The sequence below is a fragment of the Siphateles boraxobius genome, unplaced genomic scaffold (genome assembly GCF_051911475.1).
Source record: "Siphateles boraxobius isolate OS27281-9 unplaced genomic scaffold, OSU_SipBor_1 66, whole genome shotgun sequence".
In the NCBI taxonomy this organism is placed as follows: Eukaryota; Metazoa; Chordata; class Actinopteri; order Cypriniformes; family Leuciscidae; genus Siphateles; species Siphateles boraxobius.
The window spans coordinates 12,497,271-12,521,805 of record NW_027509193.1 but is presented as its reverse complement, the minus strand read 5'-3'; the positions used below and the strand labels follow the sequence as shown (position 1 = coordinate 12,521,805).

The 24,535-nt window shown below is 38.5% G+C and overlaps 3 protein-coding genes across 4 annotated transcripts in view; 1 reads left to right on the top strand and 2 right to left on the bottom strand.

Annotated features, from left to right (window-relative positions):
- Positions 1-12,466, top strand: part of vat1 (vesicle amine transport 1) — a 38,354-nt gene extending 25,888 nt beyond the window's left edge. The window contains exons 5-6 of the mRNA XM_077212217.1: positions 5,420-5,661; positions 7,543-12,466. Coding sequence (XP_077068332.1) covers positions 5,420-5,661; positions 7,543-7,821 — 521 coding nt within the window. The 3' untranslated portion in view covers positions 7,822-12,466. The remainder of the gene's footprint in view (positions 1-5,419; positions 5,662-7,542) is intronic.
- Positions 6,180-14,603, bottom strand: LOC143721628 (E3 ubiquitin/ISG15 ligase TRIM25). Its single transcript, XM_077212231.1, has 2 exons — positions 13,888-14,603; positions 6,180-6,403 (listed from the first exon to the last, which is right to left on the bottom strand). Exons 1-2 carry the CDS (start codon positions 14,519-14,521, stop codon positions 6,279-6,281), a joined length of 759 nt encoding a protein of 252 aa, XP_077068346.1. The 5' UTR covers positions 14,522-14,603; the 3' UTR covers positions 6,180-6,278.
- Positions 14,604-17,293: 2,690 nt separating this feature from the next.
- LOC143721608 (uncharacterized) lies at positions 17,294-24,379 on the bottom strand. Of its 2 annotated transcripts, none has more exons than XM_077212195.1 (6): positions 24,038-24,379; positions 23,742-23,950; positions 22,111-22,217; positions 19,154-21,985; positions 18,802-19,022; positions 17,294-17,666 (listed from the first exon to the last, which is right to left on the bottom strand). In XM_077212195.1, exons 2-6 carry the CDS (start codon positions 23,923-23,925, stop codon positions 17,561-17,563), a joined length of 3,450 nt encoding a protein of 1,149 aa, XP_077068310.1. In that variant the 5' UTR covers positions 23,926-23,950; positions 24,038-24,379; the 3' UTR covers positions 17,294-17,560. The 2 variants fall into 2 exon arrangements, with proteins under 2 accessions (XP_077068310.1, XP_077068311.1); XM_077212196.1 differs by having other exon boundaries at positions 24,073-24,195.
- Positions 24,380-24,535: the final 156 nt, after the last annotated feature.

Genomic DNA, 24,535 nt, shown 5'->3' with positions numbered 1-24,535 from the left:
CACCTGAACAACACCTTGTCTTTCTAGAAGAAAATTGTCCAATTTCTACAGTATGTTGGTTTTGATCTACTTCCTAAAGGAAATAAGCTACATACAAATAATTCTGAAGTTATAACTACACGACACAGAAAGTGCTTTGAGTTGTTGTTACTCAATAAAAGAGTTAAGTAATTCAGCAGCTGACTTTTTTTAATACTGCAATCACTTTGTAGTGTATTTTCGTTTACTGTTGTGAAATGGAAAATCAATAATCGCTAATCGAGAATCGTAAATAATCGAAAATTGACTGTAATCGAATCGGGACTTCAATAATCGTAATCGAATCGAATCGGGAAATCAGACAGATTAACCACCCCTAGTTAACTCCACATCTGCAACATAAATTCATCAACTAACCATTCAGAAACGTCCTGTTGCATTCTACATGTCACTTCTTCTTGAGTCTCTCCATCATTGTCTGACTCCAGTTTAAACAAGAAGGCAGCACAGTTTCTGACATTTTAGTGATTTTCTGCATGGTGTAATCGGAGCTGCTAACATACACAAGGTCTTCAAGCTCCGCCCTCTGTGCCGGGAGCAGCAGCTCATTTGCATTTAAAGGGACACACAAAACAAAATGTTTTGCTCATCCTCAAAAAGGGACAATTTTAACATGCTGTAAAACATAATCTGGAGTATTTTGATCTAAAACTTCACATGCACACTCAGGGGACATCATAGACTTATTTTACATCTTGTGAAAAGGGGCATTATACTACCCCTTTACAAAGTTGAACTTTTTAACTTGAGTGCCGCATTTTTAGAACCCCACGTCCTGCATGAGAAGCTGCAAAAGTATGGATGCGAGACTCATACGCAATGATCAAACACGTCCGTCTAGTGCATCTTTACATTGAAAAACAATGTAAAAGTAGCGCAGAGGAACAGTCTGCGTTCGTTACAGTAGGCTTCCGTGGCATTTTCTTTCCAAATTGTCACTGGACAGTTGCTGTTCACTGTACATGCTACCCTTAGGAGATATCATTAGGAAGCATGGCATTAGTTTTCACTGTTATGCTGATGATACTCAGCTCTATATTTCTTCATGCCCTGACAAAACGTACAAATTCACAAAATTAATGGAATGCATAGCTGATATAAAAAACGGGATGACTAGTAATTTCCTACTACTTAATTCTGAAAATAGAGATTCTAATTATTGGACAAAATGCATCCTCACGTAATAACCTAAAATACTTTCTAACACTTGATGGCTGCTCTGTCAAGTCTTCATCGTCGGTTAGGATCCTGGGTGTGCTCTTTAATACTAATCTTTCATTTGAAAGCCACATTTCTAGCATCTGTAAAACTTCCATCTTAAAAATGTATCTAAATTATGACGCATGCTTTGAATGAAAAATGCGGAACAGTTACTTCATGACATCAAGGCTAAATTATTTTAATGCTATTATGGGTAGTTGCCCTGCACACTTAATAAACAAACTACAGCTGGTCCAAAACGCAGTAGCTAGAGTTCTTACCAGAAGAAGGAAGTATGACCATATTAGCCCGGATCTGTCAACACTGCATTGGCTCCCTATTAAATATTGTATACATTTTTAAATATTGCTGATTACTTGCAAAGCACTAAAGGGTTTAGCTCTCCAGTACTTGAGCGAGCTCTTAACGCATTATAATCTGTCACGTGACTTCTATAAGCTTATTTCACGCAGCCGTTATTTTCATCGCGAATGCAATGGTGTATTGTTGTTTAATGTAGAAATGAGTTATTCTAAAACTTAACATGCATGTCTTTCATGCTTTAGACTATATACAGTGAAATTAATTTGTAAATGAAAAATTTTTTTATATATAATTCAGAAAGTAAAAAAAGAAGTAGGAAAGAACTATATACACATCCTATATTGGATATTAACATCCAATAGTGTAAATCGCGACCGCAGCTTCAGGTTGGTAGTCTAAGGGCCCTTTCACACCTACCTTGTTTGGTCCGGACTTTCGGACTTTTCAGTTTGGTCCGAATCAAAATTACAGGTGTGAAACCTCCCCCGGACCACGGTCCGGACCAAACAGATGAAATTTGGTCCGACGAAAAGAGGTAGTCTCGGTCCGGATCAAACTGAACAAAGGTTTGGTTCGTTTCTAGTGTGAAAGCATTTCTGTATGGTTCGGATTTTCAGACCTTTTACAGGAAGTTCCGGTGGTTCCCGCATAGCCGAAAGAACAGAAGGTGGCAGGAAAAATGAGCCGTACGCATATGGGGAGAGGAGGAGACGAGGTTTTTAATTGAAGTATGGTCTGATGACATAATTAGAAGCCAACTGGAAAACATGCACAAAAAAAAGAGCTCGCATGATTGCTTGCAGTCTTCTCCTCCTTTCCTGCCGGCGACGATAAAATGTTCAAACGACGAGGACGTTCATTTGGCGAATTTGAACTAGCCTTGTGTATAGTTGGTGCTGCAGGTAATTGTGCCATAAAAATAACAATACAGTTGCAACGAAATGCGTCTGTTCATTCATGTTGTCAAAGTTACCCGCCGCATTGACAACACGCTGACGTCAGACGCACGTCCATTTACAAACCAATCAATGTCGAGATGCAGCCCACATAGATGATGACGACAGGACGCAAGTATGTCACGTAAAGTTCTTTAGTGCGTTCGTATAATTGCAGTGTGAAACCAAACCAAAACTTTCTGAAAGTATAAAATGTATAAAAATGTGAACTTTGGTTCGGACCTTGGTGCGGACTTTCAGGTGTGAAAACGCCCTAAGGCATTGTTGTTTATCTTTACTTCTGGGGTTCTTCCCACCGGAGCCTCACTTTCGATTTCAAAATGGCGGCTGCGTGAAATCAGCGTATTGCGATCTCAAAATTCTGGCCAGTTGATAATACCTAGAATATCAAAATCGACTGCTGGAGGCAGATCCTTTTCCTATTTAGCACCAAAACTTTGGAACAGTCTTCCTAACATTGTCTGGCAAGCAGACACACTCTGTCAAATCTAGACTAAAAAAACACCTCTCTTTGACCTAGCATACACATAATCAACATCTATAATTCAATTTTAGGCTGCATAGATTAGGTGAGCTGGAACTGGGAACACTTTCTATAAAAATCCTGATGTACTCGTTACATCATAAGAAGGATGGCGTCTTCGCTTATATTAGTCTCTCGGTTTATCCCGAGGTTTACCGCAGTCCGCCGGATTCAAGCCATGATCCAGATCTGATGAAGGACATGCGCCTGGACACGACGACAACACAGTCCTGAAGTGTCAACTAGTCTCTCCTCTGTGAAGGCCTCCTTCCCTTCCCTTTACCTCTGTACAGATAAAACGTCAAAATGATTCCAGTTTGCGCGGAAGCGACAATAAATTCTGTATTATGAGTTTTTAAGGCCAGACAAGTAATTTGTTGATGTCATTTTGTAAAGAAAGACTACACGCCTGCGCAAGTGCGCAAATATATTTAAACCCGCATAACTATAGACTAAACGTGTAATACGCATGTGCACACCATCAGCGTTTTCACAGATTTGCATTTTTGAAGTTATGCGGAGATGATAACGTTTTTCGCGAAAATTTTCAACACTTGCACCTTGGAGCCTATTTCAAGGTTTGCGCTCTCAAGGGCACTGGCACTGTTGTTGTGCGAAAGAGCGGCCGGAGCGCATTAAGTGTTTTCTGTTAGAACGATGTCGTGTAAGCGGCCCCTAATTTAATAACTAATGATCTTTGAAACGAAAGTGAATCAGTCAAAACTTTAGCTGGACAATAACTTTATTCTAGAGCTGCTGTACAGCCAAAACTTCCTATTATCACTGTAAAGCTACTTTAAAACAATCTATATTGTTAATAGTGGTATATAAATGGTGACTTGACTGGACAGTAGAAAATTGAAAATAGTAGCATTTTATTTTAAGTGAAAAGATAACTCTCATATCATTGATAGCTCTAATATAAAATGCTCTGTCTGTTTAATAAAGAGTTTATTTATTTATCTATCTATCTTATCCCCCCCTCCCAAAAAAAAGCACACCAAGGTTATTTGTCAGCCCACTATTCTATAGGTGCCAAGAACGGGCCTGCTTGACAGTGACTTATTATAGTAAATCAACTTCAGAAACGCATACCTGGAACAAGACCCCTTAAACATGGTGTCCTGTAATCCCACCAACTGTCTTTGTCCCTCTGTCTCTTTTTCTCACTCACTCTCTTCCTCTATCCTGCCTTATCAGAACAATGGCTCCTCTATCTGACACAGAACCCAGAATGTGTCCGAATGTAACAGACTGGGTCAGGTCCAAATCACAGGCCAACTCAGAGCTCGCTTTGTGTCAATATGTGTGTGTGAGAAAGAGAGACTAACAGAGAGGGTTATCAATGTTTTGTGTACATTTCCCCTTCTCTAATGGTACTATAGAGTGTAATTTACTCTGATATCCTGTGTGTCTCCCCAATATGTCTGTCTTCTCTTATTTCACGCTAATAAGACACCTTTGAAGTGAACAGAAAGAGTGATGGTTAGACTGTTAGAAAACGAAAGAGGACATGTACGAAATGAAGAGGAAAATGGTGTGGAGAGTCACTGAAACAAGAGGGAGAAAACAAGTGAGGGAGTGACGGACATAGGAAGCGACACGAGAGGATGTGCGGACTGTGAGCGAATGAAGACGGGTCAAAGAGTGCAGTGTTGGAAAAGAGAAAAAGAGAGTGAGAAGGAGGGCTAGAGAGGCGTGTCATTCCTCTGTAAATGAAGAACGCTCACTGTGAGAGCCATTAAGCAGTAATTCACCCATCGGTCAACCACACACATTTTACACGCAGAAAACTCACACAAATACCTATTCATGCTCAGGGAACATGCTTACAGTTCAAACGCCTTCCACATGCAAAGATATTTTTACATGCTAGAACATAGAGATGGGTTGTATGATGTTAGAAATGTATTTACTGGTAGAGATTTTGTGAAACCGTTTATAACTGCTCTACGTTTGACTGTTTTACGTTATTTTTTGTTTTATACTTTAGTAAGAAACATATTTGAATGAATAATATTGTCTTAGTTCAAAAGTAGAGATTATATACATTTTCGTATTTATTTCACTGATTTATCCATTACAGGCGTTGACACATGCTATTTTAATATATAAAACCATTATCCATTTGTTGTCCAGCTAAAAAAAACTACACTACCATTCAAAAGTTTGGGTCCGGTGAGATTTTATGTTTTTGAAAGTCTCTTACAAAGTGTTGTCAAAACAGTTCGTCATGCCACCCATCCCCTGAATCATAGTAATATCTTGCCAAAATCTAGTACCTGGAAACTGAAAATAGACCCAAAACCATGATGCTAATGGATTGATTCATATCTGTTTTCTGTGTCAACCTGATGTTTGTGTTTGGACCCTGCAGGTGCTGCTAACATGTTGGCAGGCCAGAAGAAGAACCTGTTTGCAGTGGCTAAGACCTGGTACCAGCAGTTCTCCGTTCACACCCTGAGTCTGATCCAAGGGAACCGCTCGGTCTGCGGGTTTCACCTGGGTTACCTGGACTCTGAGAGTGAGCTTATTGCTCAGGCCATGGCGGTCATTATGGACCTGTACAAACAGGGCAAGATCAAGCCCCGAATTGACTCCACCTACCACCTAGAGCAGGTGAATGAATGAATGAGCATCTGATGGGGGGCATTTGAACTGATCTGTGTGTTCTTAGTTGTTTTGGGGAAAAAATTGTTATTTTGGGGAAAAAATAACTAATTTGGGAGTGCATTTATGGCATTGATATATATATATATATATATATATATATATATATATATATATATATATATATATATATATATATATATATATATATATATATATATATATATGTATGCACACACATATGCGTGTGTTCTTTCATGATCTTCCTCAACCACCATCTCCTTCCACTCTTTGATCAAGCGTATTTGCTTTGTCCCTCACTCGTTCTTTCATCCATCTTTCCCTATTATTTCTTCTGCTTTCTTATCTCCCCTGTTGCTATGGAGATGTCTCTTCCTGCTTACAGTAAGTAACTGCGAATGCTTTTTTGACGATCCAGGCTTTTATCAGCCTCATCAGACTTTGGTGTTATAGAAAATTCAAAAAAAGAATTATGAAGTGCTTTCACATTCAAGAGAAACGCATATTTCAACAAGATTTCAGTTCATGTGTGAGAGAAGCGCTGTTTTAAACACTCCATGTTTGTTGGTCCTCATTATCCCTGTCCTTCACTCTCCTTTCCGGTCTCATTCTCTTTCCTCATTCTGTCCGAGTAAATCGTCAGGGCCAGGTTGCATTTCCTTGTTGCTAGGAGATGACTCGCTGTTGCTGTGGCGCTGGTTGTTAGGTAGAGTGGTAAAGGAGAGGTGACCTGGGGGAAAAACAGAGAAGGAGGCTGGTGAACTGACCAGAGAATAGCTGATGTACGTTGATCAATCCTCGATGAGAAAAAAAATTCAATTTCCTTTGTACTTTATCAACGTTTTTGTAACTATTATTTGTAAATGACAAGTGAGAAATGTCTTTAAAAATCTTGCGACGTATACATTTTTTAAATATTAAATAAAGTGTGTATATATTAATCAATTGTACCTAACATAAGTTTGTTTATATAACGTGTGTCAATTAATCTCAATTAATCGTGAATAATTGCATCTAGCATAAAAGGTTTTGATTATATATTTGCGATTAATTGATTTGACTGCACAAATATATATGTATATATAAATGTGTATATATATATATATATATACATACATTTATATATTTTTTTTATTTAATTATTCATTATTTTTGTTTATTATTATTTTACAAATTGTCCAATTTGCTATAATTTAAAAACTCATGTATCATAATAAAATGTATGTAATACTTTATAATTATAAAAATATGAATATAATTAAAATGGTAAAAAAAAACATTATTATTGTAATAATAAATAGTAAAATGTATGAATTTTATTAAATGAAATCAAAGCCACACAGCTATCTAAATTTCAGTACTACAGTTGAGAAACAATATCTGCTGATATTTGGCTATTTTCGTTATTACTGCCATTTATCGATAAATGTGCCTGTCAGTCTTGTCTAGTCTAGTCACCAAGTCCATGAAATCAAATTTGCCGTTTTTTTTTTCAATGCCTGTTGATTATAAAATGCTCTTTTAGGATGAAAGTGCCAGCAAAGCAGTTGACAATGGTGTAAATCTAAAGGCTTGTGACTATAGGTCATCAGCCACCTTACTCGCTAGAGTAATGGAGTAAGCAACCAATACATTGAACACATAAAATCTCATAAATAGTGTTTGTGTGCGCGTGAAGTTCAGTATTAGATCAACTGTCAACAGCTTGTTAGATATTCTTACCACAGCAGATGGCCAGTCAAGCTGCTCACTCTGCCGTTCCTCATCCACACCCTCACCAGTCTCACTCTCGCTCTCTTTCTCTCTCTCTCTCTCTCTCTCTCTCTCTCTCTCTCTCTCTCTCTCTCTCTCTCTCTCTCTCCCGTTCAGGTCGGTGATGCCATGCGTAGGATGCAAGAGAGGCACAACATCGGTAAAATCATCCTCACCACCGAGCCCATGAAGGAAGAGGAGAAGAAAGAGGAGGCCAAGAAAGAGGAAGAGAAGAAGAAAGACGACAAGAAAAAGGACGACAAGAAGAAAGAAGACAAGAAGAAGGACGAAGCCAAGAAGGACGAGAAAAAGGAGGAGAAGAAGAAGGACGAGACCAAGAAGGATGACAAGAAACCAGAAGAAAAGAAGGAAGAAGCCAAGAAAGAGGAGAACTGAGGGGAGAGAAACATTCTGGATGTGCTTTGTTTCTGTGTCAGCGGTTTGGGAGTGGTCTGAGTGTGCATGTATGTGTGTGCTATATATGTGTGTGTGTGAATGGAGGGGTGTATAGTATAATTAGCTTAAGCCCAGGTGATTCTTAACACTAGATCAGATCTGCATTTCTGCAATCATTCAATCAACAGAATTTACAGACCACTAATATATATATATATATACACACACACACACACGCACACTGTACACCAAGGGAACACACCACTTTATTGTTCTGTTGTAACCTGGTAGTATTTATTCACAGTTTTGCTGCATACTTTCTAACTCTTTCTTATGACTGCACGCCACCGAGGCGTGTTAGGGCAGTATTATCCTTTTTATAAATATCACCACAGTGTTTACTCAACCAATGTCTTTAATTATGTAACAAAATAACCTTATTCTGCACCCTTTAAAAATGTACTACCATATCCTCTAACAATATTCCCTGCCAAATTAATGCACTATAAAATTATTGTATTCCACCGAAATATTAGTTAACTTTTTAGACGCAAACCAAAAACTACCTTTTTCGCTCTCTACATCCCTCCATGTGTTTGTGTATCTGCTGTGAGACTGGGTTTTCCGTTCTCTTTTCGTTTCTGTTCTGAAGTGGGTGCGTTTGTTTGATTTGTTGTACATCATCAATAGTGAAAGAACTTTTTTCCTGCCCACCTTGGCACACAAAACAAGAACACCCACCTACACTCCCATTGTTTATGCTGTTTTGGACCAGACTCACTGACATGCACTCAAGCTCCGCCCCTGGATGAGTCAGGGTGGTTTCTGATTGGCCGAGAGGGACAAGCAGCCTCTTTCATGTGTACTAAATTCTCAAACACCCCACCAACATTATAACCAAAAAGTAACAAGATTGTCTTAGGCTTCAGCGGATCAATGTGCCATGTCATTAAAACAGGGCAAGTGTCAGTCTTTTAATGAGTCTAACTTGGCAAACAGGACCAATTATAGAGAACATTCTCCCAGCCCTTTTTCCATCGTTTCTCTTGTATCAGATGTGGACGCATAAAGACAGGAGTGGCCTTTCATTCCAGAACAACCTCCAGGATTCCTCAGGATCCTGACGCTTTCCGCCCCTCGTTCCCGTGACAGCTTACCACGTGATCTAGCTGACCTGCACCTCGCATTTAAATATGATCTCCACTCTGGCTCTTCCAACTACGCTTTCTCTCTCCCTGTTCTCTTACCCTTTTCGTCATGGTGGTTGGCATAGCAACAGCAGTTAGGCTAGTTAGAGATGACAGTTAGGTTTCACCCCCACATCCAAGACGGTCACAAACATACAACCACTCACATCTCCACAGCAGCTTTTTTCTTATGATAAACTTCAGTGGTTTTATTTTAGTGTATTTTGGAATGTGGCAACTCCCTCTCTTAGACATGTCAATCAAAGCCTCTGGCTCCTCCCACTCCCCTGTTACTCAAAAAGCAGTAATCTACTGCCTCCGCTGGGGATTTATATGCATTGCAGTGCTATCATTCAAGTACTCAAGACACCTGCTGAACACTTTCTTTTCACACTATGAGTCTGGTTCATTTCAATGAGTGTTTATGTGAAACAAAACCAGATCCCCTATTTTATATGTGCGTTTGTGGTGTGTGTGTGAGTATGTGCATTTCTGTATTTGACTGTCTGTCCTTAGGTTTGTTGTCAGATTTAGATTCAGATGTTCTTTCTTACTTTGTCTCTCTACCTCTCTCATGCTACTTTATGCTACCGTCTGGCATTTTAACCATCTCTTTCTCTCCTCTGTCGGTTTCTAACTCTCACCATCACTCTTGAATATTCCAGCCCCCATGAATGGCCTGCATTAGTTTGCTATCGTTTGCACTCAGCTTGCACTTGTAGAGAATGGCGGTTCCACTCCCGATCCACCGTAGCTCTGGGTCCCGTCCAGGTCTTCATTTAGACCTTCAGTTTCTTCTCATTCTCCCACCAACACACTCGCTCTTTATACACCTCTTAAACTGAGAAACAAGAGTTTGTACATTCATGGAGATGCTCAGAAGGCTGCATTGTTGGATGCATGCTCGTGTTTACATAATCACTATATGAGTGCAGATAACCGTTCAGGCCCAGAATGCACTGGGATGGGCTTGGAACTGCCATACTTGTCTGAAGAGTTACCATTTTCTGACTTACTAAATCCCGATCCGGTTTTTAGTTCCGGGTCTGAGTGGTTGACTTTCAGTTTCTTGTTCTTGGTTCTCTTTCATGTGGATGGTGACTCAGAGCACCAAGTGACCCTAACTAACACTTCAGTGAAAAATATCCGTCCTCTTTGTATTTTGTTTGATTTTTTTTTTTTTTTTTTGTATGTTTGTTTGTTTTTGTGGTCTGCATTTCAGTAGTTTGAGTTCAAAAGGCTTTGCTGCAGTTCCTCTAAAATGTGATGATCATGTGATTTTGTTGGTCCTGACCGAGTGTGCCAAACTTTTTTGTGAAGGTGTGACCTTCGCTATAACTGTGCTTACTGTACTGAAGAAAAAAAAAAAACAAAGAATGAAAGATGAAGAAAAAAACCCTAAACGTCTGTGGTTATTGTGGTTAAATGACCTCGCAGTAAAAGATCTTGAGATTCTGAATTCGCTCCTGTCGTGTGTGTGGTCTACTACTCCCTGAATATTATTGGTGCTGACTGATTTCTGACTTATTTGTTTTCTGCTAACGTTCGAATCCATGCAAAACCTCTCGTTCTCACTGTGCCTCAGTCGTAGACCAACACCAGATTGCCTCCACGCATGTTTACACGTGAATGCATTTACACACATGTAGACACTTTTTCGTCCCCAACACCGTCTCAGCTCTGCTTTCCTGAAGGGCTGGAATCTTATTCCCACTGACCTGAGACCCTGATTAGGTGTACTGTTGTTTATGGATGCACTTTTTGTGTATCATGTGGGTGTTCATGGGTAATATTTGATAACCTATGACCAGAGGTAACCCAACAAAAAGATCCAGCAGCAGTCAGAACGAACTAATGATTAATGTCAGTGTCGTTTTCCAAGCCGTTTCAGGCCACAAGTGTTTGCTGGCTGTTTTCACGTATTTGTTTCTCAATGAATGTGAAATTAAAGAGATGGTTCACCCAAAATTAAAAATCTTTCATTAATTAATTACTCCTCCTCATTCTAAACCTGTATGTCTTTAAGTATAAAAGAAGATATTTTGAGAAAAGTGGGGTTTTTCTGTATCCAAACAATGGAAATCAAAATGACCAAAATGTAATTTTCTTCAAAGTACGTCATGAGGGTGAGTAAAAAATAACAGAATTTTAACTTTGGGTTGAATTATTCTTTTAACATAACAGTCCTAAAGCCCCGTTCACAATAAGCAAATCCCGCTGTTTTTATTCCCAGATGATCTAGCAGCGACATTCCGGTTCTGGAATTGATCTCAGCTGCTTATGACAATTAGAGCGGCTGTTGATTCGGTTTTGTCCTTGAATCCGTCTGCGTTAACTAACGTAACGCACCGCTGAGTGCGTTCAGAGACCGTTCATAGCACACACACCCAACAAAAAGACATCTGGGTTGGAAATGCTCGCTTTAAATCTCTCAAGGTTTGGACAATTATTATAGGATGATGGTTTGGAGAATTATTCCTCTTCCTTCTCTTGGAGCGCGCACAGCTCCACAATGAGCTCAGCTGCAGGTGCGAGTGTCTCTCGTGGATATGGAATTGTGCGACTGGGAGCAAGAGAGAGGCTCTGGTCGAGCCAAGCTGCTTCCTTCCTCAGTCTCTCACTCCAATAGTTTTCCCAGAACAGGAAACATCCCTCAGGTTTACAGAGTGCAGAATACCTGCTACAAATGCAGCCTTAACCAGCGCTGAATCGTATCATGTCTAAACATTATTTACAATATTAGATACACAAATGCAGTGCAGTTTTGGTGTGCCTATAGTGAAATGTATTCATTAATTTATGCATTTATAAAATCAATAATTAAATGAAGCTTTGAAACGCTTTTAGGTCTAAATTTATATAGCAGATGTATTTGCCTTCTCTTTGTCTGGCACATACAAGAAACAGTGAGTCATTGTGGACCGTTTCCCACACATGCTCAGCGTAACAGATCTATCTTTGTCTCGCAAATGTACGCTGCACACATCACAATGTCTTAATGCACTTTTTATGTATGTTTGGATGCATATTTGCACGAACAAAGTGTCATGGAGATCTCGAGTAACAAAAGGCTCTGTTTGCAATCTGTAAATCACAGTTCCAACTATCCTGCTTGGCCTTTTGACTAAGAGCGAATCAGAGCCACCAGCTTACATTTCTGCACACTGATTGGTTTTTAATTCAAAACCCGCCCCTAACCATCAGCATTAAGACTCCTCCCCTCCACACACATCAGAGAAGCAGTATGAGTTGTTTGTGTTGTTGTTTGTTTTTTGAAACCATCAGAACTTTTTGCATTTAATTTTGAGAATCTGAAGTGCTGCTGTTTCTGTGCTCGACTCTGGTTTGGTTGGACTGCGTGTGGTCATGAGGACCGTAGAGTTCATAACGCTTCTGTGTGTGATGTGACCATTTTGCCTTACATGTTTTCCAGGACTAATTAAAGAGCATAACTAAAAGAGGTGTTTACGGAGTCGTTTTTCAACATGCTGCATATATAAATGCATACATTTAGACTAGAGCAAATCACATTATTTAGTTTTATAAAAGGGAATTTTATTTAAATCTGATCTGAGATAATGTAGAAAGGTTTTAGCGGTACTTGACCCGATCTGCTTTCCAAATGCTTTTTACAACCCAGTGTTCTATCATTCACACAACTATATACACAGAATACACCAAAATGTTCTCAGTGGGTTGTTACATACTTACATTTCAGTTTTGTGTGACATGACTTGTTTAGGGGTGAAAACACTTGCTTTTCATAATAAATATCTAAACATTCTTAAGACACATTTACTTTACAAAAACTACTGAGGTTTGTTTAAAGCTAACAATAAAGCTATTTACCTGTTTGTTAATGAGGTTAAGAAAAACTTAAACTTGTTTTACATTTAAATTAAGTTATTTTTCTCACCCTCAATGTAAATTTATTTTGTTTGTTTGTTTTAAACCAACCACAGTACATTTGGTTAATTTCTCCTAAAACAAGAATAAATATATTTGTTACTTTCCTTCTAATGTGAATATATTAAAAGGATGTTAAGTGAAATGTAACATTCTTACAGTAAAACGTCAAAGATACTGATAAACATTTATTATTATTATTATTTGAAGTGTAGCACAAACAGTAAATTTCATTCCTAAAACATTTGTTTCTACAGACATGGACAACCTGGAAATATAAAGAAATATTTTAAAATTTTGATTTTCAGGCTAGGTAATGCAATAGGAATTAAGAAATATAATAAATCGAAAATATCTGCCAGAAATTGACACTTAATGTGAGAGCAATGTTTATAAACCTTTTTTTTTTTATCCTTGATAATGAATCTGATACAACATTCAGGAAACTTCTTATCTAGTAGGAAATTCAAGATTAATGAGATGTAATCTATAAGTGTACAAGTTATTTTAGATGTCAAGTTTTTCTTGCTGTTAAACTATTCGTTATACACCCAACATTGAATTAAGAATATCAGCAAACAATCATGTTCATTAATACTAATAGAATGAACATCAAATATATCCAGAAATGGATAGGTGTCATTCAAAAAGAAACATGATGCTTGAGATTTCAGTCTGAATCAAGTAAAGCAACATTCCTCTAGAAAACTTGGCATCTGCAACTCTGTCGTCAAACTCAAGGCTCTTCAAAGCGCTCTAATGTTTTCCACAGTGGTTCTTCTAGTGCCAGCTTCTGTCATGAACATAATTCCCAGTCTTTTCTTTCTGTGCCCATGAGAATTACCTCTGTGTCCACTACTTTTATGTCTGTGTGTTTCATGCCCTCTTTTAGCATGTGAGCCCTGTGTATGCCCACTCCGATGCCCATGTCTATGCTCAGTGCCATGAACCCTCTTATGAGATGGTCTCCTACCTTGTCCAGTTATTTTGTCTTTACTCCTGAGCTCACGTTTCACCAGAGTCGTCCTGCGCTCCAGCGTTTTTGTCTTCTCAGGTGCCACTGAAATCTCCTTGTGTCCTTGATGGACTTCATCAAGACACATGGGACAGATGAACTGTTGGTGTCCCAATGGTCTGTTGTGCCGTGAGCAAATATTTCCTTTAGGTTCCCCACTTACAACAATCACTGTGTGCTTTTCTCTGGGATAGTCGTTGTTATGATATCTTAGGTGAATCTTACTGGATGAATCCTGACTTTCTGGACACATCTTCAAAGGTTTGGGTTTTTTGGCAGTGCAGATTTCTCTCTCCGTGTGTCCCGGTCCAACGTAATGTGTGGGTGGAGAATCCTGAAGTCCTGTACTTTTAAACCGCTCCACTACTTCTGCAAACATGGTGTTTTTGTTGAGAACAGGCCGAGGTGAGAAGGTCTTCCTACACTGAGGGCAACTGTAACCGACGTCTTTGCCACACTTTTTATCCCAATAGTCTTTAACACAGCCCATGCAGTAGTTGTGTCCGCAGGGAATCGTCACTGGATCCTGGAGTGCATCCAGACAGATGGGACAGTTGAATGGATCAAGGTCTTTGAAACTCTCCTCTGCCATTTCATACGCTTATCTGAACAAAAAATTGTCTGTTTTACATGCAGGGTTCGCTCTCTCTCTCTCTAGATATCATGTTCTGCACTGAGCATGCAAGGGCAATAAAACAGAGCAAACGAAACGGGTGTGTTTGAGTGCAGTAACCTGTTGGACTGGTATGAGCAACCCTGTCAACAAAGTATTTTTTCATTGTTTTTCCTTGAGAAAATACACTACTAGCCAAAAGTTTGGACGCGTCTACTATTTTTTCCCCCACATTTTAGATAATAGTAAAGACATTAAAACTGAAAAATAATCCAAGTGTATTCAAAGCCATTTTATATTTGAGCTTCTTCATAGTTGTCTCTGTCTAGATTAAAGCACTGCACACTGCACAGTTCAGCCAACTTCTTGAAGAGCATAATGAGATTAAATCTTTATATATTTAAAAAAATACAAATAAAAATGTTAAGCATTAGCCTTCGTGAGAAACACTTATGTAATGTTTATAAAAAAAAATGCTCATCAAGGCTGCATGTTTGATCAAAAATACAGTAATATTTAGAAAATTTAAAAACTTTTCTATTTGAATATATTTTAAATTCATTTTCAATTCAAGTGTCACATGATCCTTCAGAAATCAATTTTCGCTGCTCATGAAACATTTATTATTATTATTATCAATGATATTTTTTTATGAATAAAAGTTTAAAAGAACAGCTTTTCTTTGAAATAGAAATCTTAACAAACGTATTTACTTCAACCATTGATCAGTTAAATGTATTGTTGCTTAATAAAAGTATTAATTTCCTCTTTTTTTTTAAAATCTTACTGATTCCAAACTGTTGAACGGTAGTGCGTATTGAGTTTTGTGTACAAAATGTTGCCATTTATAGTGCATTCTTAAAAGATCCAAACTTGAGGTCTGATCTCTTTCTTTGATCATTTAGAAACAAAGTTGCTTAAAACTTATTTGTCATTTTTAAAAGGTTAGCTCAACAAACATCTCTATAGTCACAAACAAAATTCAGTTTTTAACAACACTATACATGCTTTTAATAATTTGCTGAAAACAATCATGTTAGGCATATTTTCAAAGCAATGAATTACAATGTCAAAAGGGATCTTAAAAATAACTTCCAGTTTCTTTATCCCACTACATTAACCATAAGCAACTACAGAGCTTGGAGAAAGTTTCTTGCTTTGTGATCCCAGCATCTGCTGATGCAGTCCATGCAGAAAGTCAGTCCGCAGGGAATCGGTGCAGGACCGCTGAGTTGCTCTTGGAGCTGCAGATCTCTGTGCTCAGCCATTTTAATGAAGAAAATGCAGTGGAAAGACTAAGAGTATACTGCCACTATCTGAAAGCAGAGGACTGTGGGTGTCTGTACAGATGCAGGGAAAATACCAGCAGAGGCCACAAACTGATAACGTTCAGTATGTTGTGACTCCATATTGACGGTACATTTTAAACAAATGGTGCATTTAATGTATTTGGAAAGTTACTAACGTGATTCAATTAAAAGATATAACATGAAATCACATTCTGATTTGTTTTCCTAAAGCGTCCTACTGTTTTTAACATGCTTGTCAAATTTAGAAAACCGGTTTAATCAAGTCTGTGCTAAATTATGAATGTTTAATCTCTTAAATCAAACATGCTCAATGACATTCATGATAATGAAACTGGGTAAAATGAGCTGCATGTTTAATTCTCCGTGGGATACTCATCTCCTGGTAAAACTGCCTCTTCCACCATTTCACATATGGAAGCACAATTTGAGCATTAAAAAGGTAATTTTGTCTCTTTGGTTTGCCTGTAAATTTTACTTTGTCTCATAACTGTTACTCCATATCCCATAATTGAAGTTTGTTTCGTGTTTTTTTTCTTCTTTTTTTTCACAATTTCAACTTTATATTTCACAATTTTATCTCACAAACAGACTTGCACACAAATATCTGCCCTATATGCTAGAAAGGGTGATGTATGCAAATAACAATTTCAGCCAAATTCCAGAAATAATAATGAGAGCTCAACACTGGATTCAAAATGTCCTGTGGGATTTAGTTCTATTGAAGACTCATAATAGTTGAGTGTGGAAATTAGAAACCTCTTTAAATGTCCTGGTCACTGTAGCAGTCAGTGTTTTGTTTGAGAACATGTCTCTCTGTACCCTGTCGCTTCTGGTTGCAGCTTGTGTAATATCTGTGTTAACTCTGTTATAACACTAACGACAGATTCAAAGAAAAGGAGAGAGAAAGGGAATATGACCCTGTTGCTCAGATTCCTGAACGTGCAGGAATGTTGCGGTGTTTTCGTGCAGTGGAGAGAAGGAACAAAGGAAATATTGAGAAGATTTTATTCATATGTATGTACTTTTTAATGTACAGTAAAAATTCATGTTACTGGAATTGTATTTAGACTACAGACATATGAGCCATATGTGCATTCAAAATACAATATTATTGTATTTTTTTGTACAAGGCCATATAACCACATAGCAATTATTCAGAACACCTATAGGCTAATAACCCTAAAATCAAGGGAATGCCTTAGCATTACCCATAATGCCGTAGCATTGTGGCAGCAAAAAAAATCTAGTTAACCTACAGCTTACTCAAAATCAATTACACATTATTGTGCGCCTTCCTTATGGTTTTACAACAAAATCATACACAGATTCAACATTCCAGAGATTTAGCATTAATACCACAGATAAAAACCCAAGTAAATGAGACAATTTGAGGAAATAGATGAGAGATGAACTAGGCGGATGAAGGATGAGTTACAATGAATCTCTAAGATCATAGTTTTATTAAAAAGCATGCAACAGATTCAGAATATACAGATTATTATATTGAGCATTACTGATAAGGTACAATGATTATAAAATGACAATGACACTAAAATGATTACAAAAATACAAATATTTGTCAGCAGAAATACTTGAGCAATAATTAAGCAGTCTTTCACAATCACATTTTTTAAATTTACATTTCTAGGTAAGAACTATATGAAAATAAGTAATACACAATTTAATAATATTTGTGGTATTGTCAAGGTCAGGATTTGGCTTGATCTTGACTGATTGCAGCTGCTCCTTCAATCCCATGAGCCACCAGTGCCTCAGACAAGACAGTAAGGAATGTAGAGTCTGGATATCCATTTCTGCACACACACAAAAAAAAGTTGAATTGGAAATGTGACCCTGGATCACAAAACCAGTCATAAGTAGCACGGGTATATTTGTGGCAATAGCCAACAATACATTGTATGGGTCAAAATTATCGATTTTTCTTTTATGCCAAAAATCATTAGGATATTAAGTAAAGATCATGTTCCAAAGATATTTTGTAAATTTCCTACCATGAATATATAAAACATTTATTTTTCTGAGTGAATGCAGCACAATCACAAACATAAATAGACAAGCTTAAAGGCGATTTTCTCAATGTTTTTTTTTTTTTTTTGCACCCTCAGATTCCAGATCTTAAAATGGATGTATCTCGGCCAATATTGTCGTATCATAACAAACCATTTTTTCAGCTTGCTGATGATGTATAAATCTCAATTTCAAAAAATTGACCCATGTGAATAGTTTTTTTAATCCAGGCAGGGTCACAATTTTGGAAAGTGGAAATTCTTCACAAAAGTCAATCTATTTGATGAATAGTGATAAACATAAACTATATGTCTATTTACGCTTCACGGCTATAAAGGCTTTTTAAACACTTTTCAAAACTTTCCTAAAGGCTTTGAATATGAATATAAAGTTGAATGAGATTTTGGAATTTCAAATTAGAATTCTGATTCCTTTTTGCTACCTTGATTTAAATTCAGGAATTTAACTGGATTTGAAAAAGCTTTCTACATTCAATTCTGAATGATGCACAACCCTTACTGACCCTGATCAACTCAACTGGCAATGTCTGAGTGATAGCACATGTTTTAACCATGCCACCATGGGTATCCTGTCACAGCCATGTACTTCATTTGTGTTCATTCCTAACAGATTATTATCAATTAATCATAAATAGCTGCTCTCTACTACAAAGGAGATGCTAGTTTGTTGGCACTGAGAGGCCTATAGTAGTTGGACAAACATACATGTGTCAAAGATTAATATTAACACTAACGCATTCTTGATAAAATGGTATGAGAAAAACAGAAGTAATTAGAGAATAAGTGCTCTCTAAAATCACAGAAATCACACATTAACATTAACATGTCCATGTCACTCACCAGGCATAGCATGATTATACTTACAAACTTAGCGTTTGTTTAGCTTAGCATCTGGACTCACCTACTCTTCCCTCCCTCCATCCTGGTCTTGTGGGGGATCTTGCCCCAGTTCACTTTTGCATCTCCACCACAGGCCTTCTTGCTTGAACTAATAGTAAAAGTAAGCCCTTGATGAAATGCCTTTTTCAGGTAGGGTAATAAACTCTGTCCCTTTGGGTCGAGTGGCAGATAAGCCTCAAATTTACCACCTTTGAATGGTGACCCAGGATAGGGATCCTTATCCTAGAAGAGATGTGTAAAACATGGATATTACAAGGTGATATATTTTATTATATTTAAATAAAATTTTGCATTTTTCACAATTGTAAGCTATATAGGATGCTTAACTAAATAAACTGTATATAAGCTAATACCCCTTGTAGTCCATCAGGTATGCAGTACGTGATCTTGGCCGTGGTGTATTTTGTATAGCCTGGAAGGCTAATATTAATCTCTGCACATGTCATAGTTCCTTGGATGCCGTTTTGTTCTTTGCTGTCCTCGTGTTCTGAATGTTGCTCTTGAGCCTGATATTCCTGCCGTATATTCTTTGAGCCATAACTTTGCAATGGTTCCTCCAGCACCTTCTTCAGAGAGAACATCCCCTCTTTTCCACACACTCGGCAGAATGAATGAAGTAGTAGGCAGTCATAGCAAAGGATGACACCACAGGTGGTCCGTTTCACATTTGTACTGATCGCTCCGCACACGCATTTCTCTGAAGGGTTTTGGAACAGCAGATTGGTCTGTTTCAAAGTCATTGCGTTATCTTGTTTTTTGTGTGCTTCAAGTGGTAAAGTTGGCCCATCAATTTTTGGTTCTGTTGTGTTTTCTCTGGCATTAGCTAATTGGCTAAGTGAGTTTATCTTGCTTACTTCATCCATCATAAAACTAGGGTTCTCCAACCTTTCCAACGTAGCCGATTTCTGTTTGGTTGATTTAACTTTACTATTGCTACTGCTGTTAGACTGAACCGTTTGACTTGTATCCTGTAAAGAACACAGCTTTAGACTTTGATCAGATTTACAGTGATCAGCTTTTGTTGATTGTATGCTCAAAGACGCCTTGGTTGCTCCTTGATCTACACCCTCCTGGAAGGTCTTCATCTGTAATAAGGAATGAGACTTTTGCCCAGAAAATACAACCTTAAATATATCACTGGCTTCAGAGCAAAGCAATTTTGGGCCAAGAAAGAAAATGCTGCTCTTTGTGATGTGCAAGATGACCTTGCGAAAACGTGACCGTACATTCAAGCAGCAGGTTTCAAACAGTGTATCTTTTTCAACCACACCAAGCTCTGCCAAACGTACCTCCTGAAAGTTAAAGTCACTGGCCACCATAGCCACTAGACTCTGAAGCTGCCGATGACTTTCTCCGACCTTCAATGCATCTGTGCCCACCAGTGTCACGCTAATCTCATCTTTGCCTGCTCGTTTCTCAGACATTTGCAATCCAGATTTCATGCAGTCCAGTTGGTTGCAATAGGCCTCCTTCATGTAGGTCCACATTAGAGAAGACACAGTAAGTTCTGCTTCCACTGTAGTAATCGGACAATCTTCACTAGGTCTTCCACTACTGATGCTATTGGATCTTACTCTTTGATGAGCATGTGAATTAATCATTGGCTCAACTGTAATCTGGCTATTTTGCACTTGCTCTCTTAGGTACGGCCGACCAGAGAAACTATTGGCCCTCCTTAAAGAGGATTTGAAAGTGGGTACTGATGTGGAGGAGGGAGCAGCTGTCTTCACTGCGGTATTACTGGCTGATAAGGCATACACACTTGAAGCTTTGACTCCTGTGGTAAATGTTGAAGTGAGTCCAGCAGTAGTAGTTGGTTTGGCCTTGTATGTGCTGAAGGAGCTTCCACCAAATGTATTCACAGATAGCGTGTCTTGGTTTTTAAACAGGACATCCTCTCCTGTAGAGCTTGGACTTGTCATCCTGAATGTTTCAGTTCCTTCCCCTATCAGTTCATTACCGACTAGGCCTGCGGTGCCAAGTGAAGACTTAGTGGGTGGTGCTGATTTAGAATTTAGGTCTAACATTTGCATGTCCATTTTAGCAGTAAGACTCTTTATGTCTCCACCCATCTCCTCTCTACCAAGTAACCCAGAGCTCTTAAACCGAGCAGCCAGTTTGTATTCTTTTGTATTCCCAACATCCCCTTTCCGTTCAGTGCTAGAGCCAATCAGTTTAGGGGGCACTGGAGTATGTACTTCACTTTTTCTCTTAACGTGTTGCTCTCTCTCTAAGGATTCAGGGGATGCTGAAGCAGAACTGGTAGAGGATGGTGGCATTTCTGTCAAGCTCCCCATCACACTTTCCTCCACCCCAAGCAGTAGCATTTGTTTGGCCTGAGATACCTCACTTTTTTCTCCAACTATATAAATGGTGTCCTGGTCATAGCTAATCAGAACATTAGGCAGTACTAACTGCACCTTTTTTAATGCTATGGTCAGTCCGTCTGGCATGTAAAGGGCACTCTTTTTAACCTGGTCTTTACGCAGACAACCCTCTTGCTGTTGATAAAGCTGCCTCAGCTCCTTATGGGCTTGCCGCATGTTTTGTTTAACATCTGATCCGGTTGGGACCTCTGATTGCAGGTACAGGGTGGTGATTCCCTCGGATGTAACGTGGACCACTTGCACTCCATGATGACGCAGTATATACTTGTACTCTTTCATGCTCTGCAGGTATGCAAACACATCAGCTTCCATGATAATCGAAAGATCTTCCAAATCAGCTTCATCTATCCTGCACTCTGCTTTCTCCTCCATTATGCTTTTCTTAGTCTGAGTACTGCGTTCAGTGAGAGCTTCATTGCTATATTGCAGTCCGTAGTGCTCTTCTCCGAAACCCACTGTGGATACGGGGCTGAGGTCTCCTGCATGAAGGCCTGGTGACTGGGATGCAAAGCTGGCCCATTTCTTTACACTTGCAAGGTCTTCCCTGGTCTCTGGACCTTGACCGCTGTCTCCACTAAAATTAGGATATTCGGCTCTTGAAAGGTGATGATAAAATAGCATCTGCATATGAGGAAAAGCACCTTGAAATTCTGAATATTTGCCTTGCAAGGTGCACGTATGCTGTAATAAGCCACGTTGCATACGTAGACCTGGAAACTCACTACGCAGTACATTCAGAGACTCTGCACCCCGAGGAAGCTGACTGCAATCTACAGTCACAGTCATATCAAGGATAACCTAAAGGAGTACAAGCACATCAGTGTCAAAACAACATGAATACTTGCTTACATAAGTTTGGGAAATGGAACTTTTATTTATTTAAAAAAAAGCACTGTCTAATCATGCTCATTCTGTCAGCAAACCTTATTCAGACTCAGGGGCTCTTGGCATGGGAGACCCAGGGAGAGTTCATATTTTATGCCGTCCAGCTGTAAAATGTGAGGATGATGACGAAGTACACTCTGGATCACTAAATTAAACCAGAAAGAAAAGATCAATCTCATTTGAAGGTAAAAACTGGCTCAGCAGTTTACACACAAAATTAGATGTTTGCACACACAGATGGAAGTTAATTTTTCATAATGTTTGATTTATAAAAGCCTCAATTCTAATTTTCTCACCAAACACACTGATACTCACGAACACACAAGCACATTGAAAACTCACTGCCTTTAATCAGGCTTGACAGTACATAAAAATACCCCCTCACAACTTGCTCACTCCCACACATACACTTTATTAGCAAACTGACAACACAACTAAAATGTTGCTTTGGCCTTGGCAGACCAATCAGTTAGCAAGAGCCAGAGACTTCATTAGGAATATGCCAGTCGTCTGGCTGCCAATCAGTGCACTTTGGATTTTTTTCAATGACCAGCTACTCTGGCAATAACATTTGAATGCACTGAAATTCAATGCATGTACCCTAACCTAAGAAATATAAAGAGTGGGGTAAGATGTGTCAGAATTTTATACTAAAAACTAAATAAAATATTGAAGTAAATTTTCTACCTGGCAGGTAAAATAAGTAGCATATCAACGCAAACATATTAAGACACTAAAATGTAAATCACACAATGCTGTAAATTCCCAGAGTGTATATAAAAAAAACATGTGAATTATTTTGCTTAAGAATAGCCATGAATTATTAACTTAAAGGTACTCTAAGCGATGTTAGGTGACGTCACTTCTTGTTGACGTTCGAAGTATTGTCAAACAAAACGGAGGCTAGCTAGACCCTCACTCCTCTTCATCCGCGCACTAACCCCCCAAATCCTTCTTGTCGGTTATTGGCTGGAACAGTTTGTTATGTTTTGTGATGCGGGTTAGCCCAGTTTGTTTTTGTTGCCGTTTTTGGAGCCTGGGGTGTCTGCAGAGACTGCGTTTTTTTTTACAGTTTGTTCAGAGGACAGGCAGCTATCGGATAGTGAGGAGATGTTTGCTGTAATGTAGCAAAAAATGTTTTGGCCTAAAAAACGCGTGACATCACTTAAACTAAAGCACCTTTAAGTATTTTTCCAAAATGGCAGTTGTGGGATAAATTTGGCCAGATACAACCCTTAATGTTATCATTATGTAGTATCCCTGCATGATGAGGATTATATTCACATATTGCTTAAATAAATCAATTTTTTTGTCCAATAATTCAATTTTTTGGGGTACAATTTCAAGCCAAATTCCCAGTGTTAAATTAACACTGCCAGTGTTTAATATGCATGGAGTTTTACTACATTTAAATATTCTGAATATTGTTGTACGACATTTAAATATTTTGAATATTGAATTCTTTTTGGACTTTAGACATAAATAGTAAAAAATGTAAAAGTGGAAATGATGAGATAGCACCTTTAGCATAATTAGTCCTTTATCTAAAGTGGCACCCCACTCTTCCCTAGCACTTTTTTATTACCAATATCCATTCATTCATCTATTTACACAATGTACAGTGATGTTTAATAGCAGTCCTAATAACCATGTAAACAATCTCTCTGACCTCTACTCTGTTCAAATGTGACGAGGGCACGCAGAGGTGTCCGACCGATGATAGTGACTGACGTGACCTCTCCTCCTCCGTTCCTCTTGCGTAGAAAGTGAATCAGTAGTTTATCCCGTAGACGTTCGTGGTCTACGTCTGTTGGCAAACCGTAAACGCACACCTTACGGTCTTCCTCTGCCATCCTTCAAGGCTGCCACCTATAAACACTGATTTTAAGTAAACACAAGTGGTTAAGGGCGGTATGATTATTATGCGTCACCAGACAAGCTATTTGAGCAGATGCATAGCCCTACCGAAAAATATTTTCCAGCTAAGTCAGTCACTACACCTTCCTAAGCAAACGGGGGAAAAAGTCGTTGTCCAGTCCAGCGTTTTTGTACGTCGCAACTCGAGCACACAGGAAGTATAACTAACAACAGAGTTTGTGACAAATGTGGCGATTACACCGTCGTTTTTACAAATGAGTAAAGCTAATGTTGTTTTATCACCTATGTGTCTCGATCAGCATTTCGTCGCTTTATTCATCTTTTGCATGAAGGGTTTGCCTTTTTCCTAATTTCGTGCGAGGCGTCGTTTACATGAAAAATAAAAGTGAAAGTAAGAAGGCAGAAGACCATGTATTTATGACTTGACCCGCATGGAAACCGTGATGTCACGAGTACAAGTTGTGTACCTCATTTTTATGTTTTTGTTATTTATTATATATTTTTTTGTAATTTATTTATTTAATATATTTGTTAAGTTGTCCCATGTATGTCTTATCCTGCTCTTTAAAGCCTCAGAAAATCAAC